Raw genomic sequence first — 23,061 nt, forward strand, 5'->3', positions numbered from 1 at the left:
GTTTTGCCTAGTAACCTGATTTTCAGGTCTAGAGGGATGTTTACTTTTAAAATTTGGAAATCGGGGTAAAGTTTTCCTTGGAAACAGTCATTTAGCATCATGCCAACTAAAGCTGCTGTTTATGTGGGTATATCACACGTGGTCTTATTTTGAAGATAAATATTCTCCTACCCTTTCTCTCTGTAGATACTCGCACTGAATAAATAATTTCTGACATAGGCAGACCACCCTTATTTGATTGCCAGCACCACTATTTCTAAATGTAATGTACTAAAACTAGGAAACCCTCTGAAAGACATTGTTCCAAGTAGGGCTAAAGTAGTGAACTTTGTGTTCATTGTGATGAAGTGTGTGCATAGAATATATATGTTAATGGGCATATGTATGGTTATATATGTTGGTATAAATTTGTCAGCTGTTCTTTCTTGGGGAAAAAACATTCCCTTTCTACGTTATTGTTGTGACAATGTCCTTTGTTTTTAGAAATTCTGGGAGATAACAGTGATCTTGCCATCACCACTACCACTAATTCCTACTTGGCAGCGTAAAAGATGGCAACTTCGTGTGGATCCCAATTATTATTTTTTAAATTGAACTGGTTTGTGGGATCTAAAAATCTGAGAACCCCTAGTATATGGAGCCATACTTTACCAGCCTGTCATGGTTCATGAAGCCTTTTTCATCATTTTTATGCTTACTATTACGTTAAAAATAAGTAAGGATGGTATGGCTGAAGTGGCTTAAAATGTTCTCCATACTTATTGAAGAAGATTAGTAATTCTAATCCTTAAATTTTTCCTCAAAAGTGAAATCTTATTATAATTAAATCATTGTCCATGAAAAAGTGTTAAATTTTAATCAAGATTTCATAAGAACCTGTCCCCTTCTGATTAACTTTCCCCAGGGCTCACACATCTCATTGGATCACCTTTTCTCCGGGCATACATGCATGGATTTTTCATGGATATAAGACTCTATCACAAGGTAAGGACAAAAATGCAGCTGTTTAGATGACTAATGAGCAAGCTATAGCCATTTCTTCTCTACTGACTTGCATTTTCATAAAACATACTTATGATTTATAAGAGATCTGTCTAATCTTGGACATAATAGTCATGGTATATAAGAAACGTGCTGCTAAATATGGTTCTTTTTTTTTCCACTTTGAAAAGGTGAAATTGATGGTAAATCCATTTGCTTATGAAGAATATAGGAAAGATAAGATCCGACAGAAGATAGAAGAAACACGTGCACAGAGAGTCCAATTAAAGGTAAACATTGTACTCACTATTGAATTTACTGGAGAAAAGTACTTAATTTTCGTTTTGTATTATCATTCCGAAGAAACTTGCCATCTGTTTCTGAGTTTTCCCATCCTTAGTTTCCATCTTTTCCTAACATTTGGGGTATCTGTTATCTGTCCCGAGGGTGGGCACCCTGCAGTTTCATCGTTGTGGACTCGGTGGTGATGGTGTTGTGGGAACTGATGCCAGGTGGGCATGGTCGGCCCTCCCGAGAACATCTGACAGTGTTTTCAAATGGGCATCTGATTCTGGGGTGTTGGGACTTTGCTAATCCCCATTTCTTGCTGATACTTGGCTGTGTCTTACATCAGCTACTGGGATTATGGGAAGTAGGCATTAGACTATGTCAGGGTCCGGACAGCAAATCAGACCATCCTCGTTATCTTAATCGGGGAAACATAATGTAAAGAGTTATGCACCAGGTAGTAGAGAACTGAAAAGGCAAAAACACTAAGGTATCGATCCGAGACAGTGGCTGCGGGAAGGTTTACTTATGGAGCTAACACTCCAGGGCTGGAGAGCAGACCTCTAGGGGGTGCTGTGCTGGTGCTGGGGTCCGAGGTACAACAAGGCTGCTCCTGGGAGTTTCAGAAAGCCACAAACTAGAATTCCGCCTACTCTGCTGGGACCGCTTGGTACTGCCAAGGTGAAGACGTGTTGGTGTGTGATGCCAACCCAGCAACAAGCACACAGAGAAGAGCGAGTCCCGTCTCCCTCTCCTGCCTTGCAGTCTCTCGTAACCTTTCTGGATTAAGGTTAACCCTCAAATGCTACAGTCAGTGCTAACTGAACATTGGTGTACACACACACATACTCACACTCACACTCTTCCTAGTACACTAGTACAAAAGGCTAGTGACTGGATTTTCCTTTTTCCAGATTGTTTATGAAATTTTTAAGAGTGGTGAATGTGTGTGCACTGCCAAGGGGACACTGGCATGTGAAGTACTTTTGCCCTGGCTCTTTGCTTTAACCTTTAAAGCTAAAATGGGGATATTGTAATACAGCTTTTTTTTTCCCTTTACTAGAAATTGCCGAAAGTTAACAAAGAGCTGGCACTTAAATTAATCGAGGAGGAGGAAGAAAAGCAAAAATCTACATGGAAAAAGAAAGTTAAGGTAAGATTTTACAATGCAGAGAAAATATTAATAAATTGTTTCTACATTTTTTTGATGGTAACCTAAAGCTTTTTTATTTTTTGTTTTTATTTTAAAAATACATTTAGTTCTTTCCTGCTTATAAGATAGTATGTGCTCAATATGGGAAGCTTGTAAAATAAAAAAGAATATAAGGGGGTCACCCATATAATTCTACCCAGAGAAAGACAACATTAATATTTTAGTTAATTTCTTTCCTGTCTTATTTCTCTTAAAATAATGAACTATAATAGCAAGATACTGTTGTATACTCAAAATATCCTGGTTCTATCACATAACACAAGTGGCTTCCCATTTAATTAAAAATTCTTGGTAAATGTTTTTGACAGCTGCATACTCTATCTTGTGGATATATTATAGTTAATCCTTTTATTATTAAATATTTAGATTGTGTGTTGTTTTTCTTTGTGCTAGCTAGATTTGTTTATAATTCCAGAAGTGACCAGTTGTTATTTAGATGTGGCACGATTGGGAGTGTGCTCGCTTCCACGTAATCACTGCCTAACGTGAAGACAAAGATCAGTCATAAAATAAGTAAAGGTTAATGCTTCATGTAGCTGACATTGTCACCACAGAAGTGGCTTGTCTCATTTTCCCAGCTATATAAAGTCTTCCCAGTGCTGTTTTCTCGTCCGCTTAGCTCAGGCAGACAGGTGCCCAAGCTTGGCTGTTTACTAGAAAGATTTATGAGGACCGATTTCTCCTCGGAAGCCTGCAGGACGTGGGTCTGAGTAAGTGTCTGACCCTTGTAACCTTGGCCAGGTGTGCTGAGCTCTCGGGAGGTTTTTGTTTGCTTTATTCTTTCTGTTCTCTCTCGTTTTTAACCAGGTAATTGTGAACGTGAGATAAGTGAGCTCATCGTGTTTATTGTGTTCCGCTCTCTTCACTGATGCCAAGAAACTGTAACTGAAGGGTCTTGTTCCTCTTGCTCACTAGTGTCATTGTGGGTGACCCTCAACTTCACTGGGTCTTAATTTCTCCTTCCGTGATGTGCAAGGATAGGAGAGGGGCATTCTGGGCACTGTGATTTCTAAACGGATTGACACTCGCTGCTCCGTCTCTTCTCCGCTACTTCCTGTACCCTCTTGGCTAGGCCTATTATGTTCTTTTAATACATTATTTCAGTCTTAGTTTTTAGAAGACTTCCTTAAGTATATACGTATGTGGCTTTTATGTTTCCATTTTCATTACGTGAAATGTATATCTTGAAGTGCTTCCTGCAGTGTTGACTTTTTCCTCAGATTTTCTGGTTTTTACCCCCCTTCTTTTGCCTCCTCCCCACCCCACTCTGGTTCAAGCGTTGTTTCTCAGTCTAGTTGTGTAGGACACAGCTCCCTGGCCCATGCTGGTATTATGAGCCTTGCGCTCCCCCCGGCTGAGGCAGTTGGTCACCAGTCGTCGGTCTGCCACTTACAGCAGCTCATGGCAGCTCTCGCTGGCTGCCAGCCACTCACAATGGCTGCCGGACACTCAGGCTGGCCACCGGCTGCTCATGGCAACACATGGCAGCCCACAGCAGCCCAGCTCCTGGGAGAGCCGTTTTTCACAATCTTAGCTGTAGAGGGCGACCTCGGCGTTAGGAGCATGGCGCTCCAACCACCTGAACCACCAGACTGGCCCTCACATTGATTTTCTTGTTAGCCCAGCCTGAGGATGACTTGGGAGGTAACTTCAGCTTCATAATGTCATTTTACAAGCCAAATGGAAGTGATCTCTGGATTTACATGCCCTAAAGCTTCAGGAGGAAGAGAGTATTGCCAACCTAGGCTGCAGATGTATGCATTCCTATCTGTGTTTTGTTCTTATGAGGACTCAGTGTTCCATTGAATGTTATGGAGGGTAGGACACTTCAATTAAAATGTAATTTTGCTACTTTCTGCAGCAGGGTCTCACAGTTCAGACGCCTTTTTCAGAAGCCCTTATGTTTATGAAGATGTGGGAAGTCCCCTTTCCTCGTCCCCCCACCTTGCTGTCACAGACTTCCCTTGAAGCTGGGGCAACCAGAGGACTTATAATACAGCTAGTCGTCACTGTGCGTGGTGGTGCAGGACGGGAGCTGGAAACATGCAGAGTGATCTTATCAGTTGATGGGAAGGTCATGGTCTCCTGTGCCTTCTAAACTTTTTCTCAAAACATTCATAGGATGATCCTGTAAAGAATCGTCAGACTGTGTACCGTTTCTACTGCAAGTGCGAGGAGAAAGAACTGTAGAAATTCTTACCTTCCTTCCTCAGACAGCTGCTTCTCTCCCGCTGCTGGAAGCTGGAAGTACTATCATAGTAGCTATGTCACCTAAACAAATTCTACTAGAAAGTGGAACTCGTAAAATATGCCCCTGGTTTGCTTTTTGGTGGCTTGCTGACCCAAATCAGGCCCTACTGTCAGAGCTCAGTTTCTTTTCAGAAATCCTTAAATATTTAAATATAGTCTTCTAAAAATCTGAGGCTGCTTATTAGACAAAGTTTGTATGATTTGTTGTGTAACAGTGTTATCTAATTAAAATTGAAGACCTCAAAAACCATTCATGAATTAAGGAAAGAATCCTTCATTAGAATTGTAAAAAATACTTGAAAGAATTGTTAAATCCATCAGCAGTTCATTAGTCTTGCCTTTGAACTCAGCCCTTCAAACCCTCAAGAGCTTTAACAGCTCTGATAACTCCTGATTTGAAAGTCAGTGTAGTGCAGTTTCTGCTTTGGCTCCAACTGAAATTTCACGGAGGCAGAGTGAAATCTATTCCCAAATATTGCTACTACTACTAACATAATTAAGGTCTAATAAGATGTTTACCTTTCAGTTGATGTCGGACCTACCGTGGAAAGTGACCCACCGCATAATGTCAAGAAGCATTATCTGGACCTTAGCCAAACTTAGAAATTTGGTGGTATTAATTCTAGTTAAAAATTAATTCATTTATTCTTTCAACAAATATGTATTGAGCCCCCAGTGTACACAAGCAGCTTGGAGAGGCATGGCAGCCATGGTCCATTTGATTTGTAAGGGTTTGAGTTACGCTTAGAGCCATTTTTCTTATAAGCATCATTTCCTGCCTGTTGGCTGTTTCTGCCAATTTTTCACTATTGTCTTAAAGTCTTGTGTGAATTTATTTCTCTTGGATTCTGAAGCAGCTCAGTCAGGTATTGTCATGCGTGACATCCCCAGGCCAAGTTCTATTGCCTGGAAACCCTGGGAGAGATGTCTCAACAGCCTTGGGGATTAGTGGATACCATTAAGAGTCTATAGTAAAGCAATAATTCATCTCTCTGGGGGGAAAATGCAATCAGGCATAGACACTGGGTTGCATCAGATCGATTCTAACATCCAAAATATTATTTTAAAAAGCTTTTTTTATTGCCAATTAAAAATTGTGCTTTTGTTTTCTATTACAGTTGTACACACATAGTTTTTAAAACTCTGTATTTCTCCAGGGTTTGTTGGAAACGTTGGCTATTTCTTTGTCCTCTTACTCCCACTTCCTCCCCCTCCCCCATTTTCAGTTCTCCTGAGACAAATACTTCTGCCTTTTTAGCTGATGTTTTTAGTGTAAATCTCTGTGTGCCTTAATATTGCGCAGAGTGTCACTTCTTGACTGTTAAATGTCAGGCATTGTCTTCTGATGACCTTCCCTCCCAGTAACGTTCTGTTGTAACTCTGGTAGGTCAGTAGTCAGCATTTACGTTGTTTTCTCACTGTGCAAATGTTTTTGTATAGCCAGTCAGAGTCATGTAATAATCTGTGATTACACTTCTTGCACAACCCTTGTCTTCGCTGGAGTTCATTGACTTTTTGTTTGTTTTCTCTGTAGTTATCACTACTTAGCCCTCAATTCTTTGCCTGTTGTCTAAATCTCTTAAGATATTTATATGAAGACCAGTTACATTAATTTTACTTCCTGTAGAAGTCTTCTCCTATGCCTTTCCGCCCTGCTCTGTCTGGACTGCTCACCTTGGCGTCCTGGTCTGCAGCCATCATCCCCAGGTGGACTCACGCCACCTCACCCCAGTGTTGGGTACAGAATTCTGAGGACCTTTGGTTTTCTGAAGGAATGCTGTTTCCAACCCAGACAAGTGTAAGATTATAGGGAAGAGATTTTCAAGCATGCACATTCTGAACAACAAATCACTCTCATGTGCTTCTTTTCCTTAGGAAGGTCCTTAGGATTTTCTCCTCCAAAATGAGACTCAGGCAAGAAAGAGGAAGAGCCCAAGGAAGTTCCCCATGGGTGGCTCTGTGCCACGCAGGGGCTCTCTTCCACCCAGAAGTCCAGCCCTCAGTACTGCCCACTTGGTGGGCCCTTGCAATCCAGAAACATGTTTTCCAGCTGGGAAATTTACTTGGGGAAAAGAAAAACAGTATAGCCTTTCCCTGCTGTGATCCATGGTCATTTGTTCGTATTTAAGAGGGAAGGATTTTAAAAGCTGAATGGAAACTTTTGGGTGGTGACAGGGCTCATCAGTGACTGTGGTGACCTGGCCAAACTGTTGATTTGGAAAAGCTCCAAATAGCATCTTTTTGGCCTTTGTCCTGGATGTGCAGATTCTCCTGCTTGGAGAATGACACCCCGACTAGCAGCATTCAGAGAACCAGAGTTTAGAGGACTTGGGAGTACGAGGGCAGATGGCATCCTCTCGTCTCTTGCTCTCGGGGTGCTGCTGCCCCAGTCGGACACCCCTCCCCTTTTCCCCCCAAAGAAAACGCCCCTGTTGGAGAGGCCAGGTACTGGGACTTTTCCTTTCTCTCTTCCAAACTGCATTGCTCCTGTTTCTTTTCCTATCCTCCTCATCCTTATGGGTTTGCATCTTTTTAAAGCTGCTTTTCTATTGTTTCAGTGGGGTTTTAGCAGAGCCTAGAATGTGTTCAAACCACCATCTTTACTCGGAAGTCTGTATCGCTTTAATTTCATAGATACCATAGCACTGGAAGAATTCATTTGTTTAAATGTCAAGCATTCCTGATACATGTTACTGTGTTGGGACAAAATATTAATAATGAGCATCCTACTCAGATCTATAGATAAACTTCTTTGAGTTATGGCTGTGGTGTAAACAGCACTTTAAGATGTTTTCCCAATTTGAATGGCAAGTGTTTGGCGTATGTCCATGAGTATTTATAGGGCCGATCGCCGGCCAGACACTTGTAAACTGCTGTGGGGCATCACTAACTACGCCTCGTTTTACTTTTTTTGGAAGACAGCTGTGAAAGCAATTAGACTGGAAAAAATCTCTAGGGGAAATATTTTTACAGCTGTTCAGAAGAGTTTTTATTTTATAATTGTTCATGCAACACGTCTTGTCTTTAGGCAAAGCAATTTATTTGTTTTAAAATAAGAAAAAAAAGAGTACTAGCAACATATTCTTTTAAACATGTTTCTCTGTTATTTATTAAATATGGTTGTTTACTAAATACAGTAAGATTAAAGGAAAAAATTTCCCTGGGGTTTGCTTTACTTTTTACCTGAAAATATGTACTAGGTTAATAGCTATTCATTTGAAAAGATTTGGATCCATAGCAGTATCCCCTGTCCTGTATTCCCAGATAACTCCAACATGTATCTGATTTAGGCCCCTCCCCTCACCTGAGACCCGGCGTTGGGATCCAGGTGACGTTCTCCCTGTTCCACAGACTTGACCAGTCTAAAGTGGGACATCATTTCTTTTTTCTTTGTTGATTTTTCTCATTCACTGGACTTTTTAAAAGGCTTAAAATTTTTTAGAAGAGTTTTAGGTACATAGCAAAATTGAGGGGAAGGTACAGAGATTTCCCATGTACCCCTGCCCCCCACACGTGCATTGCCTGCCCAGTATCTACATCCCCCTCCAGAGGGTGCGTTTGTTACAATTGGTGAATCTACGCTGACATATCATTGTCACCCAAAGTCTGTATGTTACATTAGGGTTCACTGTTGGTGGTGTACTTTCTGCAGGTTTGGACAAATGTATAGTGACATGTATCCACCATGATGGTATCAGGCAGAGTATTTTCACTGCTGTAAACATCCTCTGTGCTCCACTTACTCATCTCTTCCCCTAACCCCTGGCAACCACTGATCTTTTTACTGTCTCCATTTTTTACGTTTTCCTTAGTGTCATATAGTTGGAATCATACAGTGTGTAGCCTTTTCAGATTGGCTTCTTTTACTTAGTAATACGTGTTTAAGGTTCTTCCATGTCTTTTCATGGCTTGCTAGCTTATTTCTTTCTAGCACTGAATAATATTCCATTGTCTCTATGTACCACAGTTTATTTATCTACTAAACTACTGGAGGACATCTTGGTTTTTTGGAACATAATTTCCTGCCCTTTACCCTACGCCTCTTTTTCTGATGATCTACAATGATGGATCCTAATTCATGGCATCACCAGCTTTCTAGTCACTTAAGCTAGACACGAGAGAAATTTTTAACCCTGTTTTTCACTCTTCTTCTTACCAGCTTCTCCATAGCTGTACCTATTAATTCTGACTTAGAAACGTATCTCACAGTAATCCTTTCCTAAAATAGTACATGCTCCCACCCTTATATTCCCATTGCCCTAATTGTTCTCCCGGTTTCCTGAAGTAGCCTCGGAGTCTTCCTCATGACCTGGCTTCTCCCTCAGTAATCCATCGTGTGCCGTGCTGCTGAAGACTCTCAAAGCAGAGTTCTCTTTGCCATCTGAGATTCTGTCACCTTTCCTCTTCGTCATCCTCTTCTTCCCTAGTACTTCCCCTTACCTGCAGGTCGTGGTATTTAAAATCTCTTACAGTCTGGCCTGATCAAAAAATGCTTTTTCAAGTTTCGTCATTATTTTTGCATCTTCAAACTATTCACCACTCCTCAGTGGGCTGGAATTTTCTATCTGTTAAAACCTACTTACCTCCCAGGCCGCCCCCCCAGACGCCACATCCCCCGGGAGCCCTTCTGAGATGTCTCTTGTTGGAATTCCTTTTTGCCTCGGCCCCTAGAGCACTTTCAACTCTGTTTACCATCACTCAAAAGGAGCCTTGTGGTCTACTTTTTTTTCCCCCTATCTCATTAGATTGTGAGCCAGTGCCTTAGGATCAGGAACTAGATCTTATCTGTCTTCGATTCTTCCTTGAACCTAAATCTGTCTTGGAAACGACATTCGATCATTTTTGATATATTGATATGTATACAATATATCATAGAATTTTAGCTAAGGCTTTATCGGATTTTAAGTACATACAAGTAGTAAACAGCCCAAGTTCCTTAACATCTCATGATTTGCCAAATGTTTATGTAGCTCTTGTTTTACAATCAGTATTCAGAACTCAACTGCCTACAGCCTTATTTACTTTCAATAATAGAGAAATAGTCAGTAAAATAAGTCCATTCAGTAGAGCTCAAGTCCACCACAAACAGGTTCGCTTTCCCAGCCCACGTTCAGGCTGCTTGCTCTACAAACCACACTAAGGAGGTTGATTTATCTGGTTTCCAAGCCCATAGCAGATAAGGAACAATAGAACCCTGGTATAAGATTGCCATCTGTTTACGTGGACATGTAAGTTTACAATACAGTCTAGAAAACTTTCTGTTCAAAATGATACCAATAAAAAGGAATTTAGTGTCAGTCCTGAGCTATTTACATGGTTCTCAATAACAAAGTTTTACACTCTATCTGTTGAGAACAATTAAATGGCCTAAGGGGAAAATTGGTGAGGCTGTCCTATATGGGATAGAAATATCCCTTATGTTCCCAAGTTATGCAGTTGGAGTCAATCAGCCCTCACCACCAGCTCCCCACCAGGCTAATTCCTCACTCATTATCCGTGTGTGCTTCCTCCCCCAGGTTGGGAGTATGAAGTAGAAAGACTCACTAATTTTAATTCCGTATAGTAGCCATGCTTTATAAACCATGTTTCAAAAACATATTTCCTTGAAAAAGTGGTTTTGCATTAAAAATGTTAATTGAAGAAAATTCTGATATATTAAAGCATAAAGTTAGCCAAAAAGTCTCATTCTTGGCTTATTATGTGTAATGGCCAAGTAATACGTATCATCTATGAAATAAATTAATAGAATTTGTTTCTGGGTAGGAGATAGAACCCGGGGGCAATTAGAAACTTCTGGAAACTAAGTCTACAGAAATCTCATCATAATTTAATAAGTTATACCTTATGCAGCTTATTAATTTATAATTGAGTGAAATATTTGAAAGCCGCCTTTCTGATCAGATTTTATTCATTTATTACCTTAAAATTTTTATATTCTTCTTCTTACAGAGCCTTCCTAATATTCTCACCGATGATCGATTTAAAGTTATGTTTGAGAACCCTGACTTCCAAGTAGACGAAGAGAGTGAAGAATTTAGGCTTTTGAATCCACTTGTTTCAAAACTTAGCGATAAAAGGAAGAAGAAACTAAGACTCTTAGAGCAACAAGAACAACGTGAAAAGGTAATGTACTGTGTATCATGTAGAATTTACTACTGTTTCTTTAATGTAAGGTTTTCTGTGCAACTTAGAAGAATCTTCGAGTATGCTTGAGATGTTAGTGCTTGACTTTCAGCCTAGGAATATATCTTATTTCATTGAGGGCATGTTTTTCCTATGCATGCGATGTCACGTACTCTGAAGGGGCAATGCTATTTAAAAGAAAATAACGAGTCAGTGTTTGGTTGGGGAAAAGGAGCTGCTTCTAACTATTTTTATTTTCAGGAAGAGGAGGAAGAACCGGAAGGAAAACCAAGTGATGCAGAAAGTTCTGAGAGTTCAGATGATGACAAAAGCTGGGTCGAAGAGGTCAGGAAACAGCGCAGACTTCTCCAGCAGGAGGAAAGAGGGAAGCGGCAGGCGCAGCTCAGGGAGGACCAGCAGACCGTCCTCAAGCCCCAGTTTTATGAGATCAAAGCCGGCGAAGAGTTCAGAAGCTTCAAAGATTCTGCCACAAAGCAGAAGCTGATGAAGTGAGTCACGCAGCTCTTGCATTGTCAGAGCCTGGCTTTTCCTCGGTGGCACGTTGCCCCAAGGATGACATTTTGGTCTTTTGAGTTATGTGAGGGAAGCACCACAGGCCTGAGGGGAAGCACACTGGTCTTTATTGTGACTATTTTTAACAACTTATTGAGGTATAGTTTGCATGCAGTAAGATACAGGGTGTAGCCCTGAGTGTTGGTAAATATTTATGAGAACATCTTCCTGCTGCAAAAGCCACACTCTTGTTGCCCTTTTTTTTTCCCATCCGGTTCCCTAACCTACAGGTATCTATCGTATTCTGTACCCTACAGATGAGTAATATTTTGTGCAGTGGTAATTGAGGTAACATTCTTTGCCTCTTAACAACAAGTTATTTTTAAAAACTAGAATTTCAGTTATGTTTACCCCCATCTCAGTTTACCTGATCATTGAAAAGGTCAGTTGGAAAATCTGTCAGAAATGTTAAGCCTTTTGCAGGAAAATCGAGAGACCAAAAAGACTGGTATTCTAGAATAGTCACATACATGGAGACATAGGTAGATTGGAGTGGAATTGCTGGTCATGTGGTAATGTTTTATTTAACCTTTGGAGAGAGCGCCCAGCTGTTACCGGAAGAGGCTGCCCGTGGTACATTCCCACCAGCAGCATGTGCGGCCTCACATTTCACGCACAGCTGTTGTTCTCACGTACTTTATTTGGAGGCCTCCTCAGAAGCAGAGGGAAGAGTGCTTGTTCTAGTATTTTGATCCTGTGGCGTGAACATCTTTGTTAGATTATCTGCTGTTCTTGTCTTACTTCATTTACTTCATCCCTGGCTCCTGAATCAGTACCTAGCCTGGAGCAGGCACTAAATAAATCCCTAGGAAAGTGTGAATCTTCTTTGCCGTGTCAGGCAACTCAGGAAGTTACCCTTTCAAGATCTGCTGAAAAAGAAGTCATTTACCCCCCACCCATCGACCAGGGAGACCTGGGAGCAGTTGTTTTTAGTGTAATCATGGTAATAGGAGGCCATGATTTGGGGGTGGGAGGCATGACTAATCTCCCTGACATTCTTTTTCTGCCTGCGGGTTGAAGCAGGATATAATGTAAAAAACAAAAGGAATGAGAATTTAGTATTTAGTGAATAAATAATGCCTGAGTTAATATACTGCACTCAAACATTCTTACTAAGTTAAACTTTTTTTTGAGAAGAGGAGCTATCTAAGTGCTAATACTTATATGAGCTTAAAAGAAAATCCTATCCTTTAATAATCCTTTGATGTGAATGTCCTACAGTTTGCTGGCATTTTGGTACAAACTGCTTATTGAATTCTAGTTATGATTGGATTATTTTGGCGAATCCTGAACGTGCAATATCTTAATATTATTTGATGAAGCATTGAACCATCATCCTTCCGGGAACTAAAGTGACTCCGCATATTTGTTCTGGGAGTCACCACGAGGCACACAATATACGACACATCAAAACTGCGTGTATTATATTTAGATGATCACTTGGACTTGCCCAGTTTTAAAACTGTTTCTATAAAGGAAACAGTGAATCATGTGACTATTTGTCAAAGTTATTATACCTTATTTAAAACAAAGGAGGTAAAAGTTTAAAATACTTAAACTTCACCCTTTATCTGTGGATTCCGTTTCTCTGTCCCCTTCTCCATTTCTCCATTCCTGTAATGTAGATTCTGGAGGGGTGATTGCTATATGTTGAGTTAATTTAACCTTTCTAAAAGCTGTACTAAAACACATGCCTTTATGTATACCTTCCAATCCCCTACTTCCATCTCCATGCAAAGTGACTTAAAGAACTCTCAGTTGAGAAGCATTGTTTTGAATCAAATAATTTTAAAGAACTATTAGTGCGTTTGCATTTTAAAGCCTCAGAGAAGTAAATCATTCAGCTGACCTGGGGCCTCTAATAAATGTCTAATTTGAGTTCTCCCATTGTAGTTTATGCCCATTTTTAGGTTCTTCCCCTATGCCCTCTCCATCCTGTACTAAGTAATTCTTCTCACTTTCAACCTTCTGGAGCCCATATCTAGTTTCTTAGCAATCCTCACGAACTTGGGGTTTTTTATCGTTCACCTTGTGACAGTGACAATTTTTTCCTTATAATTCTTCACTATCAGTTGCAAGGCAGACAAAAACTGCCAGACCTGAAGGCTAGGTGTGAAAAGAAGCAGGATAGGGGCGGGTGAGAAGGGCTGGCAGACAGGCCCTCCCCAGCACAGGCTCACCAAGCCTGGACTGGACTCTGAGAAGGCTGTGCAGTGTGGGTTTCTGCATTTGTTCTGTTACGCTCGTGCCTGTGTACTTCTTAAACCATCACTGACTGAATTCATACTCAAGTAGCGAGTAGGCTCTGGAACTCTGGTTAGCTGCCACATTCTGTAAACTGACTTTCAAAGGGAGGGAAGTGGAACTGGCTTTAATGTAGAAATCTCCACACTCACTCCCTGTGTCTGTCTGATCCTCTGCCATGCCTCGTTCTACAATGCAGCTTGTCTCTCCACGTAGCCAAGACAGAACAAGTTTTTACAAGTGCACGTCCAAAGTACATGGAGAGAAAACCAGAATTTATATACCCTATCATGGAGGAAACAGGTCATTCTTCAAAGAGTAGTAATTTCCCACAATTTACTTGAAAAGTCTTTTTCTTCCCAAATTAGTGTTTTCCGTGTACCACCTTGTCTCATAGTCAGTCAGAATTCCTGTTAACTCTGAAACCTCAGAGTTTATAGCTCTGTACGGAACAGAAAAGAAAGGAACCGGTTGAGGAATTTGCTTAGGCTAACATAATTCACACGCAATGCTAGAGTCAGTTTACACTTCACTTTTGAAATGTTAAAAAAAAGAAGGCTAAACTAGGTCTTAATTTAATTCAGTTTGTCATGTGAAAGCTTGTCATTTAGAATACTTAATGGACACATTTCCTGCACAAAACTTTATAAATCAAGTGTGGTCTGACACATGCCTGGAAACCAGAAATTCTTAAATTGGAATCCTTACATGGCCTGGAGCAAGTCATTTAAAGTCTTACCTCCCTTTTTGCCATCTATAAAGGATAAATACTTCTGTCTCAGGGGTGTTGAAAGGATTAATTAGTTAGTCTGCAAAGAACTTTGAAGATGAAAAGTACTTTAAAAGTGCTTCTTAATAACGTTATTGCTTAGAAAAGAGTGTCACTTTTATGCTAACCACTCTATGTCTCAAATTATAGAAAGAAGGTATGTTTAGTACATTATAGACATCGTAAACTAGAGATAGGTCTGTCAGGGTGTGAACATCAAACACGAGCTGCAGACATTGAAAGGAGCATGACCTGGTCCTACGGATCCTTTAGGAGCTGTGTTCTACTCAGTGATTAGTTACAGAGATTGCATTTCAGGAGAAAGAAGACCCTGTCCCACGCATCACTCCCTTTGTGGGTTTTTTGGGTTTTGTTTTTTTATTCAGCTAACTTTTTGAGTGTTAACTTTAAAGGGGTATGTTCAATTTTAAGTTTGTACGAGGGGGGTTGGGAAAAGAAAGGGAAGTGTATCATTTCTTTATTTTGAGGAGGGAACAGAATAGAAGAGAGAACCATACTCTTTCTTTTTTTTCTTCCCTCTCTTCTCCCCTCCCAGTTTCATTACGATGATGTCAGGGTGTTGCTTTAGCCTTTTCTAGAAGCATTAGAGCTGCCATTAAAACATATTGAAAGTATCTTTAGTCTTAATTCCTTTTTTTTCCCTCTAAACCAAGTTAACAAAAAGGGCCAATGTTTTGATTTTACCATAGAACATTATTATAACAACATGCAGTGAAGTGTTTTATAACTGGTACAAAATTCAAATTTAATGTCTCCCTTGGAGAGAGGCAGTGGGATGGTGTTAGTTACGCAGTTGACAGTGACTTGCAGGGCACACAACTGTAACAGGGGCACAGGTTGTATAAGGAGACCCTGGAGAAGTTTGGGAAACACGATCAGGAAATAAAATAAAATTTATGTTGGGGGTAAAATGTGTCAGCCTCATTCTCGTAAGAAGTTGAAAGGAAAGACACCTGGAGAAATCCAGTGACTAGCACTGAATCAGATGGAATTTACCCGCAGCAGAATTGCTTCTGTTCTCTCTGTACAGTCAGACGGACTCACATTTCAAGTTGCTCATATTGTGGGTGATGAGTGTCGTCTGGGAAGCTAAGACCAAGTGAAGGAAAAGTCAGAATTCTCCTAGTGCATCTCTGTGGCTTGACCCGGAGGACTTCACGTGTGTTCACTCCTTTGTAGAGGGTGAACGAGTTGCCAAAATACTTACCTACTTCTGCGGCGTTTAGATATAAAATGCTCCAGAGGCATAAGGGTCCCTGACCGTTACAGGCAATTACAGGCTTCAGAAATATTGCTTCTTGCATTTTGGCTTCAGAAATATAAGATAAGTAGCAGCCACTGAAATATTTGGAACCACCACTTAAAACGTTAAATTAGTGGGTGTTTTTGACAGCCATCGTTTTTACTATGTATCTGCTGAGTATAAGTAATGACTGTTTGAGTGTTCCTAATTCTTTCCATTGATTGTGTTAAATGAATGCTATTTTCTGTCTTTACCACGTGTGTAAAAGGTTTTTCTTCATGCCGTCAATCCTAATTAAAACTTGTTTCAAATGGTAAATCAAAACATAGTGCTAATTAATGTGTCATTCTCTTAAATTTCCTACAGTAAAACCCTGGAAGATCGGTTGAAACTTGAAGCCAAAAATGGAACGTTGAGTGTATCAGACACAACAGTTGGCAGCAAGCAGTTGACATTCACATTGAAGAGGGTAAGTTGTTTTTTAGTGTTATTTTAAAATTCACTAAAAATGAAAAATTGGCTTCCAGTTGTTCTGTGTATATGTCTAAGTTCAGACTTGTGTTCAGACCTTCTGAGGACATTGTGCTGGTCGAGCATTTCCCCTGCCGCAACGGCCCCTCCTGGTTGAGGGCACCAGGCTTGACTTTGGCAGGGCCATACGTTTTCCTGGTGTCCTGAGGGAGGCAGGGCCTTGGTGACACGAGAGCTGGCCCTGTTGGTGAGCAAGCAGCAGTGCACTTTCGGGGTCCCTGCACCACCTGAGGTGTGGCCTTGTAAAGCAGAAGTCTTGACCTTCTAAGGCTGTCAAAAAAAATACTTGAAACTTACACGGACTTTGCAGAAGAGCAGGAGTTGGTGAGTTCTGATACATTTATGACAGTGATATCCAGCTTGCCCAGGAATCTATAGTTTCAGAAGGCAGATTACTCTGTCAGTTGTAGGTCCTATTCTAAGCAGTTTGTAAGACTCATCTCTTCAGGCAGCTTTGATAATGCCTGGCACACATTACAGGAGAAATAGGCTGCTTCAGTATTTGCTATTAGCTGATGAGTAAAACTATGTGGTTTTATTTTTGAAATATTTTTTTCTCATTCAGTAGATCTCCCTTAATATATATTGTTACCAAGTGGGAAAGAATGACAAAGACTCTACTTCTGATTCTTTTTAAAAATTGAGGTATAGTTCACATACAATAAAATTCACCCTTTTAAAGTATATAATTCGAGGTTTTTGGTATATTCACTAAGTTGCGTAGTCATCACCAGTATCTAATTCTAGAACATCCTCACCACCCCAAAAGGAAACTCCATAATCTTTAGCAATCACCCCACACTCCCATTTCCCCAGCCCTAGGCAACCTCTAATCTACTTTCTGTCCCTCTGGATTTGCCTATTTGGACATTTCATATAAATGGACTCATGCAGTATTTTCTTTTGTGACTAGCGTCTTTCACGTACCGTGTTTTCAAGGTTACTCCATGTCATAGCATGTGTCAGAATTTCATTTCTTTTTATGACTGAGTAATACATCATTGTGTGGATAATGCCACATTTTGCTTATTCATCCATCTATTGATGGGCATTGGGATTGTTTCTCCCTTTTTTGCTATTATAAATAATGCTGTCAGGAAAATGCAGATACATGTTTTTGCATGGACATGTTTTGCATGGACATATGTTTTCATTTCTCTGGAGCGTATGCCTAGAAGTGAGATTGCTGAATCATCGGGTAACTTTAATTTTTTGAGGAACTGCCAGACTGTTTTCCAAAGCGACGGCACCGTTTGACATTCCCACCAGCAGTATATGAAAGTTCCTGTTTTTCCACATCCTCACCACCGCTTGTTACTGTCTGCTTTACTGTAGTCCTAGTGGGGGTGAGGTGGTACCTCATTGTGGTTTGGGTTTGCATTTCCCTCATGACTAATGATGTCGCGCATCCTTTTATGTGCTTATTGCCGTTTGTATATCTTTTTTGGAGAAACGTCTGCTTATTTTTTTTTTTTACGTTAGCATCCATCATCTCATGTAGGTAAAATAAAAAGGAAAAAAAAAACAAAAAAGAAAAATTTTTTTCTCTCATAAGAGCTCTTAGGATTTGCTCTCTTAACAGTTGTCCTACATGCACAGCAGTGTTAGCGAGTCACCATGCTGTACATTACATCCCTCGTACTTATCCTGTAACCTGAAGTTTGTAGTTTTGACCACCTTTCTCCGATTTCCCCTCCCCCTGCCCCCCTGGGAAGTTTTTTATTCCAAGTGTAAGAAGCTATTCAGTTAAAGCTGTCTCCATTTTGACCAAATTCAGATCACAGTCAAGCAGGCTTCATAGGTGTCTGTAAGGCAGTCGTTTTCAACGTTCAAAACTTACGACACCCCTGACAGTCTTTTCTCAGTTTGCTCCCTGTGCGCTTCCGGTAGCTGAGAACAGGTTTTGAGCTTTACATTCAGGAGTTTACATTATCCAGACTATCAAATGTTTTTGTAAAACTACTCAGCTCTTACCTTCAGCCTGGATTCGTGTTGATATTCTCTTTTAAGAATTTCTGCTAAAAGTAGTGAAACTTCAGGGTGGGGAGGAGTCCGGCTCCTACCTGAGCAAAGACGTGTTGAGAAGAATTGCTTTTAGCGGTCAGTCAGAGAACGTCATGTCAGCCAGGAATTTGTGACTTGTCCGAGCCTTCATCGGTGTTTAATGGTAGCAGCTCTCTGGTTTTCGAGGAGCATTTCATTTTGTGGAAACAGCCAGAAATTCTTTGGACCTAATTCCAGCAACTGCTTAATCGTGGGTGGCTTATAATGCACTTTGAGTACACGTCAGTATTTTTGTATTTTGTTTTTAAGACAGTGTGAATAAACTAATGGTTCTGGCTCACAAATAAGACATTTCTGTAAGATAAGTCGATGACGTTTTGTGAGCAGTAGCGTCTTCTGAAGTTGGCTCTTTTGTCAGGGACCATTCCCTTTTGAAACGTCCCGGCAGTATTGTGTGTTGGTGGAAAAGCCAGTCTCATCCTTTGTAGTTCACTCTGGTCTGGCGGGGCGCCTCTCTGGCCCAGGGGTTTAGAATGTCGTGTTTTACAGCGACGATGAAAGTGGGCCCTCGTCCAGCCACTCCTGCCAGGCACTGTTTGCAAAGCAGAGTCTAGTCGCCAAACCATGTGCCTGGGGCCTCTGGGCTACGTTTCTCTGGCAGGGCTGAGTGAGATTGGTGGTCGCGCTGTTGGCATTCAGGTGGTCACCCAAAAAGGGGTGTTGGAATTTTCTTTTCTTTCCCTCTCATTTAATTTTCTTTTTTAGTCGGAACAGCAGAAGAAGCAACAGGAGGCTGAGAAACTGCACCGGCAGGAAAGGAAAGCACTCCGTCGCTCAGCCGGTCATCTAAGGTCCAGACACAGGAGAGGACGGCCGTTTCACTGAGCCCAGAGTGATCCGACACGTGGTTGGGAAGGAGCACTCCTCCCTCAAATGGATCATTGTTAGAGCACACCAAACAGACGGGACCGCACATTTTAAAAGTTCCATGTCAATTCTTGGTACATCAGCGTAAAGACTTGGCAGCTTGTCCCAGTGACTTCTGGGTCAGACTTTGAAACTGCCCCCAACCTGCAACTGGTCAGCGCGTCGTTGCCAGGGCGCCCGTTGCAAGTCGTTGTTCCACGTAACCATCATCCTTTTCCCCTGGTTTGAATCAAGTAAACCAGGTAGTTGTTTTTTAATACTGGGAAATGAGTACCGTGAGCTGGAAGGTTGTCCTATGCTAAAAATGAGGATTATCATGTTCTCGGAACTTTTTTCTTATGGTGCCTGCTGCCGTTCACAATTAAACCACCCAGAAATATCACTCCTATCCTACCTAATGTGCAGTATTGGGCGTGTTTGTGTTTATAAGTATATGTTGGTAAGTTTGTTGCTTGTTTGTGTGTTTGGGATTTTTAAAAAAATATTTTAAATAGGTAATAACCTAAAATAAGAAATTGAAGCTACTAGGTATTCTTTTATACTTGACACAAGATCAAATACAGATTTTTTTCTGTTTCTTAAGTGCAATTAGAGATAAACTGGCTGGAGAAAACATTTATAAAAATAAATACTTTTATTCGAACAGCTTCTTTGAGAAAGATCCATTCCTTGAGTTAATTTGAAAATTAACTTTGGTTTCCCTAGTTTCTTAGATAGTAATATGATTTTGGGGGTACTTTTCTTTATGTACAGCTGGAATAGTAACTCTTCAGATTGTAAATAATATAATCTAACTTGAAATGCCGTAAGCAGAAAGGCGAAGCATTAATTAACACAGCCAGGGCCTGTACCTGCCTCAGGGACACCTGAATTCAGGGCTCCCCATTTAGTCAGTGGCGAGTCCTCTCCTTTCTTTCCTTCCTGTTTCAACATTGTTCTTTATCCCTTCAGGTCTCCTCTTCTTTTTTCCATGACACCTTATCCGTCCCCATCGTAGCTCTGCTGCTACTGTGCAGACTGGCTAAGTCCAGCAGGCAGGGACGAGCGCGGTCACATGTCCACTTCTGTGGTCTGAGAGTTGGGTTCTGTTTTCACAAAAAGGGTCTGTGTGCAAACACACATGGTCACCAGAAAGAGACTCTTGTTACCTGTGCAGCCAACCCAACTTGTGTTGTGGCACAGAAAGGTCCTCCACCGGTTTCCATCCATGGCGCCAGCTGCTTTCCTTTTTCAGCTTCTTGTCCCCTAAACTTCTCGTCATGAACCTCCTCTTCCCAATGGAAGGGGCTTCAGCTCTCCTGTGGCTCCTTTTCTACTTCCCACATTGCTTTCTTCAGAGGCGACTTTAGAAGAAGGAGGCTGTTGGCTGGACGTTTTCCCTGGGGGTTGAGTGATTGTGTTCCAGATCTATTTCCCGGGGTCATTGGAAGCCATTGCTATACCTGGCCTTCCCAGGCGCCTCTTTTCCTTCCTCTGGAGGGGACGTCCCTGTGGTATAAGGAACCGGTCTGCCATGGCGTTAAATCCAGAAGCAGAGCCACAGGCTAGCGGAGGGAGCTCATGTGCTCTGACACGAGGGCTCTTCCGAGACTGGGTGTCAGAGCATTGCCAGGTCGAGGACAGTTCTGACCCACCTGGGCTGGGCGCTGGCAGGGGAGCCAGCCCGACTCAGGGCTGAATGCCTGCCGGTTCTGTACGCTTTGACGACTTGTTTCACCCCTTTGAGTATCGTTTCCTCCTATGAAATGAGTGCAGTGCTTCGTTTTGGAGAGGGTTCAGTGGGGTACTTACCTTAGGTCGTCGGCACGTAGCCCAGAGTGCGGCTCATGAGTGCTGATAAAACTCATCCCTCCTCAGCCACCCTCCCTCACCTCTGCACGCAAACCTCTGTGAACCCAATATTCTTTAATATCGAGGTCTTTCTGGGGCAGAGATGCCCCTCAGCTTTTGTTTTGGCAGACAGAGGGCCTATGCTGAATCTATGACAGACGTTCAAGAAAAACTCACTGAATACATGGTTGTACGAATGCTTCCTCCAGGCCCCACTGTTCCCCTATTGATCCCTTAAAGCAGCCCCATCTATTGAGAATATAGATATGGAGTTTCATAAAAATGTTTTAAGTACAAAAAAAATAAAACTTAGCCCCATCTCTTCAGGATTGAGATTCCTGGAGTACCTGCTTGCCATCACCTCACATTTTTCTGAAGTTTACTAGTTTAAAGATGTTATAAAGTTACAGTGCCTAATTTTTCTGTTTGTGACAGATGGCCCACTGGCCCCAGGACGTGGCCATGCTTCTCGTGGGCCTCGCCAGGAAAGTGCACACTGGGTGTTCACGAGCCAGCAGGAGAGGCACAGCCTAAAATGGGGGTTGGCTTTTCCACCAGGACCATTGTGGGGTTACTGAGTGGCACCCTCTCCCCAATCCTACTCTAGATACCCCTCATTCTCTGATCCCCTGACCTGGTGCCTAAATATTTTTTTCCAATTATTAAGAAAAAGTTTTCAACAGTTGGGACAGTGGATACTTTTGGAGAGAGGGGAAAGTGATGGGACGGGGCAGGCGACGGGTGGCCATGATGGGACATCTAGGATCTGATTGATTCTGTTCCTTAACCTGGGTGGTTAGCTCCTCTTGTGACTTGTACACCTTTCTGTGTGCATGTTATACTTCAACTCAGTGGTCTCATTGAAAAAGAATTGGCCGGCCTGGTGACTCAGGTGGTTGCAGCGCCGTGCTCCTAATGCCGAGGTCGCTGGTTCGATTCCCATATGGGCGGCTGGTGTGAGTGGCCGGCAATCATCGCTGGCGAGACTCGGGAGTGCAAGGCTCATAATACCAGCATGGGGAGTTGCTCGGGCTGGGGAGGCGGAAGAAGGGGGCGGGAAGAAAAAGAATTGTTTTGTCAAAGTCACATGGACTCCATTATAATAAATTTTTCCCATCTAATCCCCCTGACATAACTTCTAACAGTATATTTTTTCAAATATTTTTCCGTTTTATAAACAACTATATAATTTTTTTTTTTTTTTGGTAACCAAATGGCATCATACTGTTTTCGATGTTCTTTATACTATAATGAGCTGGTCCTCAACTTGATTTTTATAGCTAATAATATATAATAGACATGTTTCCAAGTCTGCACATACTTAGAGAGGCCTGTCTCATTCATCTGTATAAATGTCGAAGTACGTTATATGGCTGACCCATAATTTACTTAACTCTTTCCTTATGATGGTTCTGCCTAAAACTCTAAAGAAAGAACCTTAAAAAATCATTTCTATAATAACTGCACTCCATTGTTTCTTAAATGATTGTAGTAACTCTATGAAATATCTATATGTAGTAAAGCAACCTCTATGTCATTTCAGTTTTTTCTTTCTAATGGGATTTGAGAGGGAATTTCAATCCTATTAGTTAGGATATAGTTTTAGTTCATTTTTTTAATCCATAGGAACCTCCATTTGTCGTAAGAGCAAAAACAAATTTTTTGTAACATAATTGGGCAAATCTTAACATTCTTCTATGTACCGTTTATGACGTGCTTTATTATGCTTGCAACTGAAGTTACTAAAGTTTCTTAGACAATTATATGGGTTTTCTATCTCTCATGAATGATCCACGTATCTCGTTTATTCTCCAGCTGCCATGACAAGAACATCTTGAGGGGGTGAGGGCAGAAGCACCACGTGCTTCTGCTCACGCCCCAGGCCAGAGCAGGGGTAGAACCTGATATATTCTGAAGGTGGGTTAGCAGGATTTGCTAGGGAAAGAGAAGAGTCAGGCCTGGCTCCAGCGTGTTTAGCCTTAGCAAAGGCAGGGGTGGGGTTGTCCCTAAACAGCATGGGAAGACCCAGCAGAACGGGTGTGGGGTGAGGAGGTCATGAGGGAT

At 41.5% G+C, this 23,061-nt stretch overlaps 1 protein-coding gene across 1 annotated transcript in view; it reads left to right on the forward strand.

Annotated features, from left to right (window-relative positions):
• Positions 1–19,812, forward strand: part of NOL10 (nucleolar protein 10) — a 78,253-nt gene extending 58,441 nt beyond the window's left edge. Inside the window, exons 15-21 of the mRNA XM_081069387.1 lie at positions 905–984; positions 1,173–1,271; positions 2,333–2,422; positions 10,682–10,855; positions 11,117–11,364; positions 16,072–16,174; positions 19,006–19,812. Coding sequence (XP_080925513.1) covers positions 905–984; positions 1,173–1,271; positions 2,333–2,422; positions 10,682–10,855; positions 11,117–11,364; positions 16,072–16,174; positions 19,006–19,125 — 914 coding nt within the window. The 3' untranslated portion in view covers positions 19,126–19,812. The remainder of the gene's footprint in view (positions 1–904; positions 985–1,172; positions 1,272–2,332; positions 2,423–10,681; positions 10,856–11,116; positions 11,365–16,071; positions 16,175–19,005) is intronic.
• The last annotated feature ends 3,249 nt before the right edge of the window (positions 19,813–23,061 follow it).

This window comes from Rhinolophus hipposideros (assembly GCF_964194185.1).
Source record: "Rhinolophus hipposideros genome assembly, chromosome: 12".
NCBI lineage: Eukaryota > Metazoa > Chordata > Mammalia > Chiroptera > Rhinolophidae > Rhinolophus > Rhinolophus hipposideros.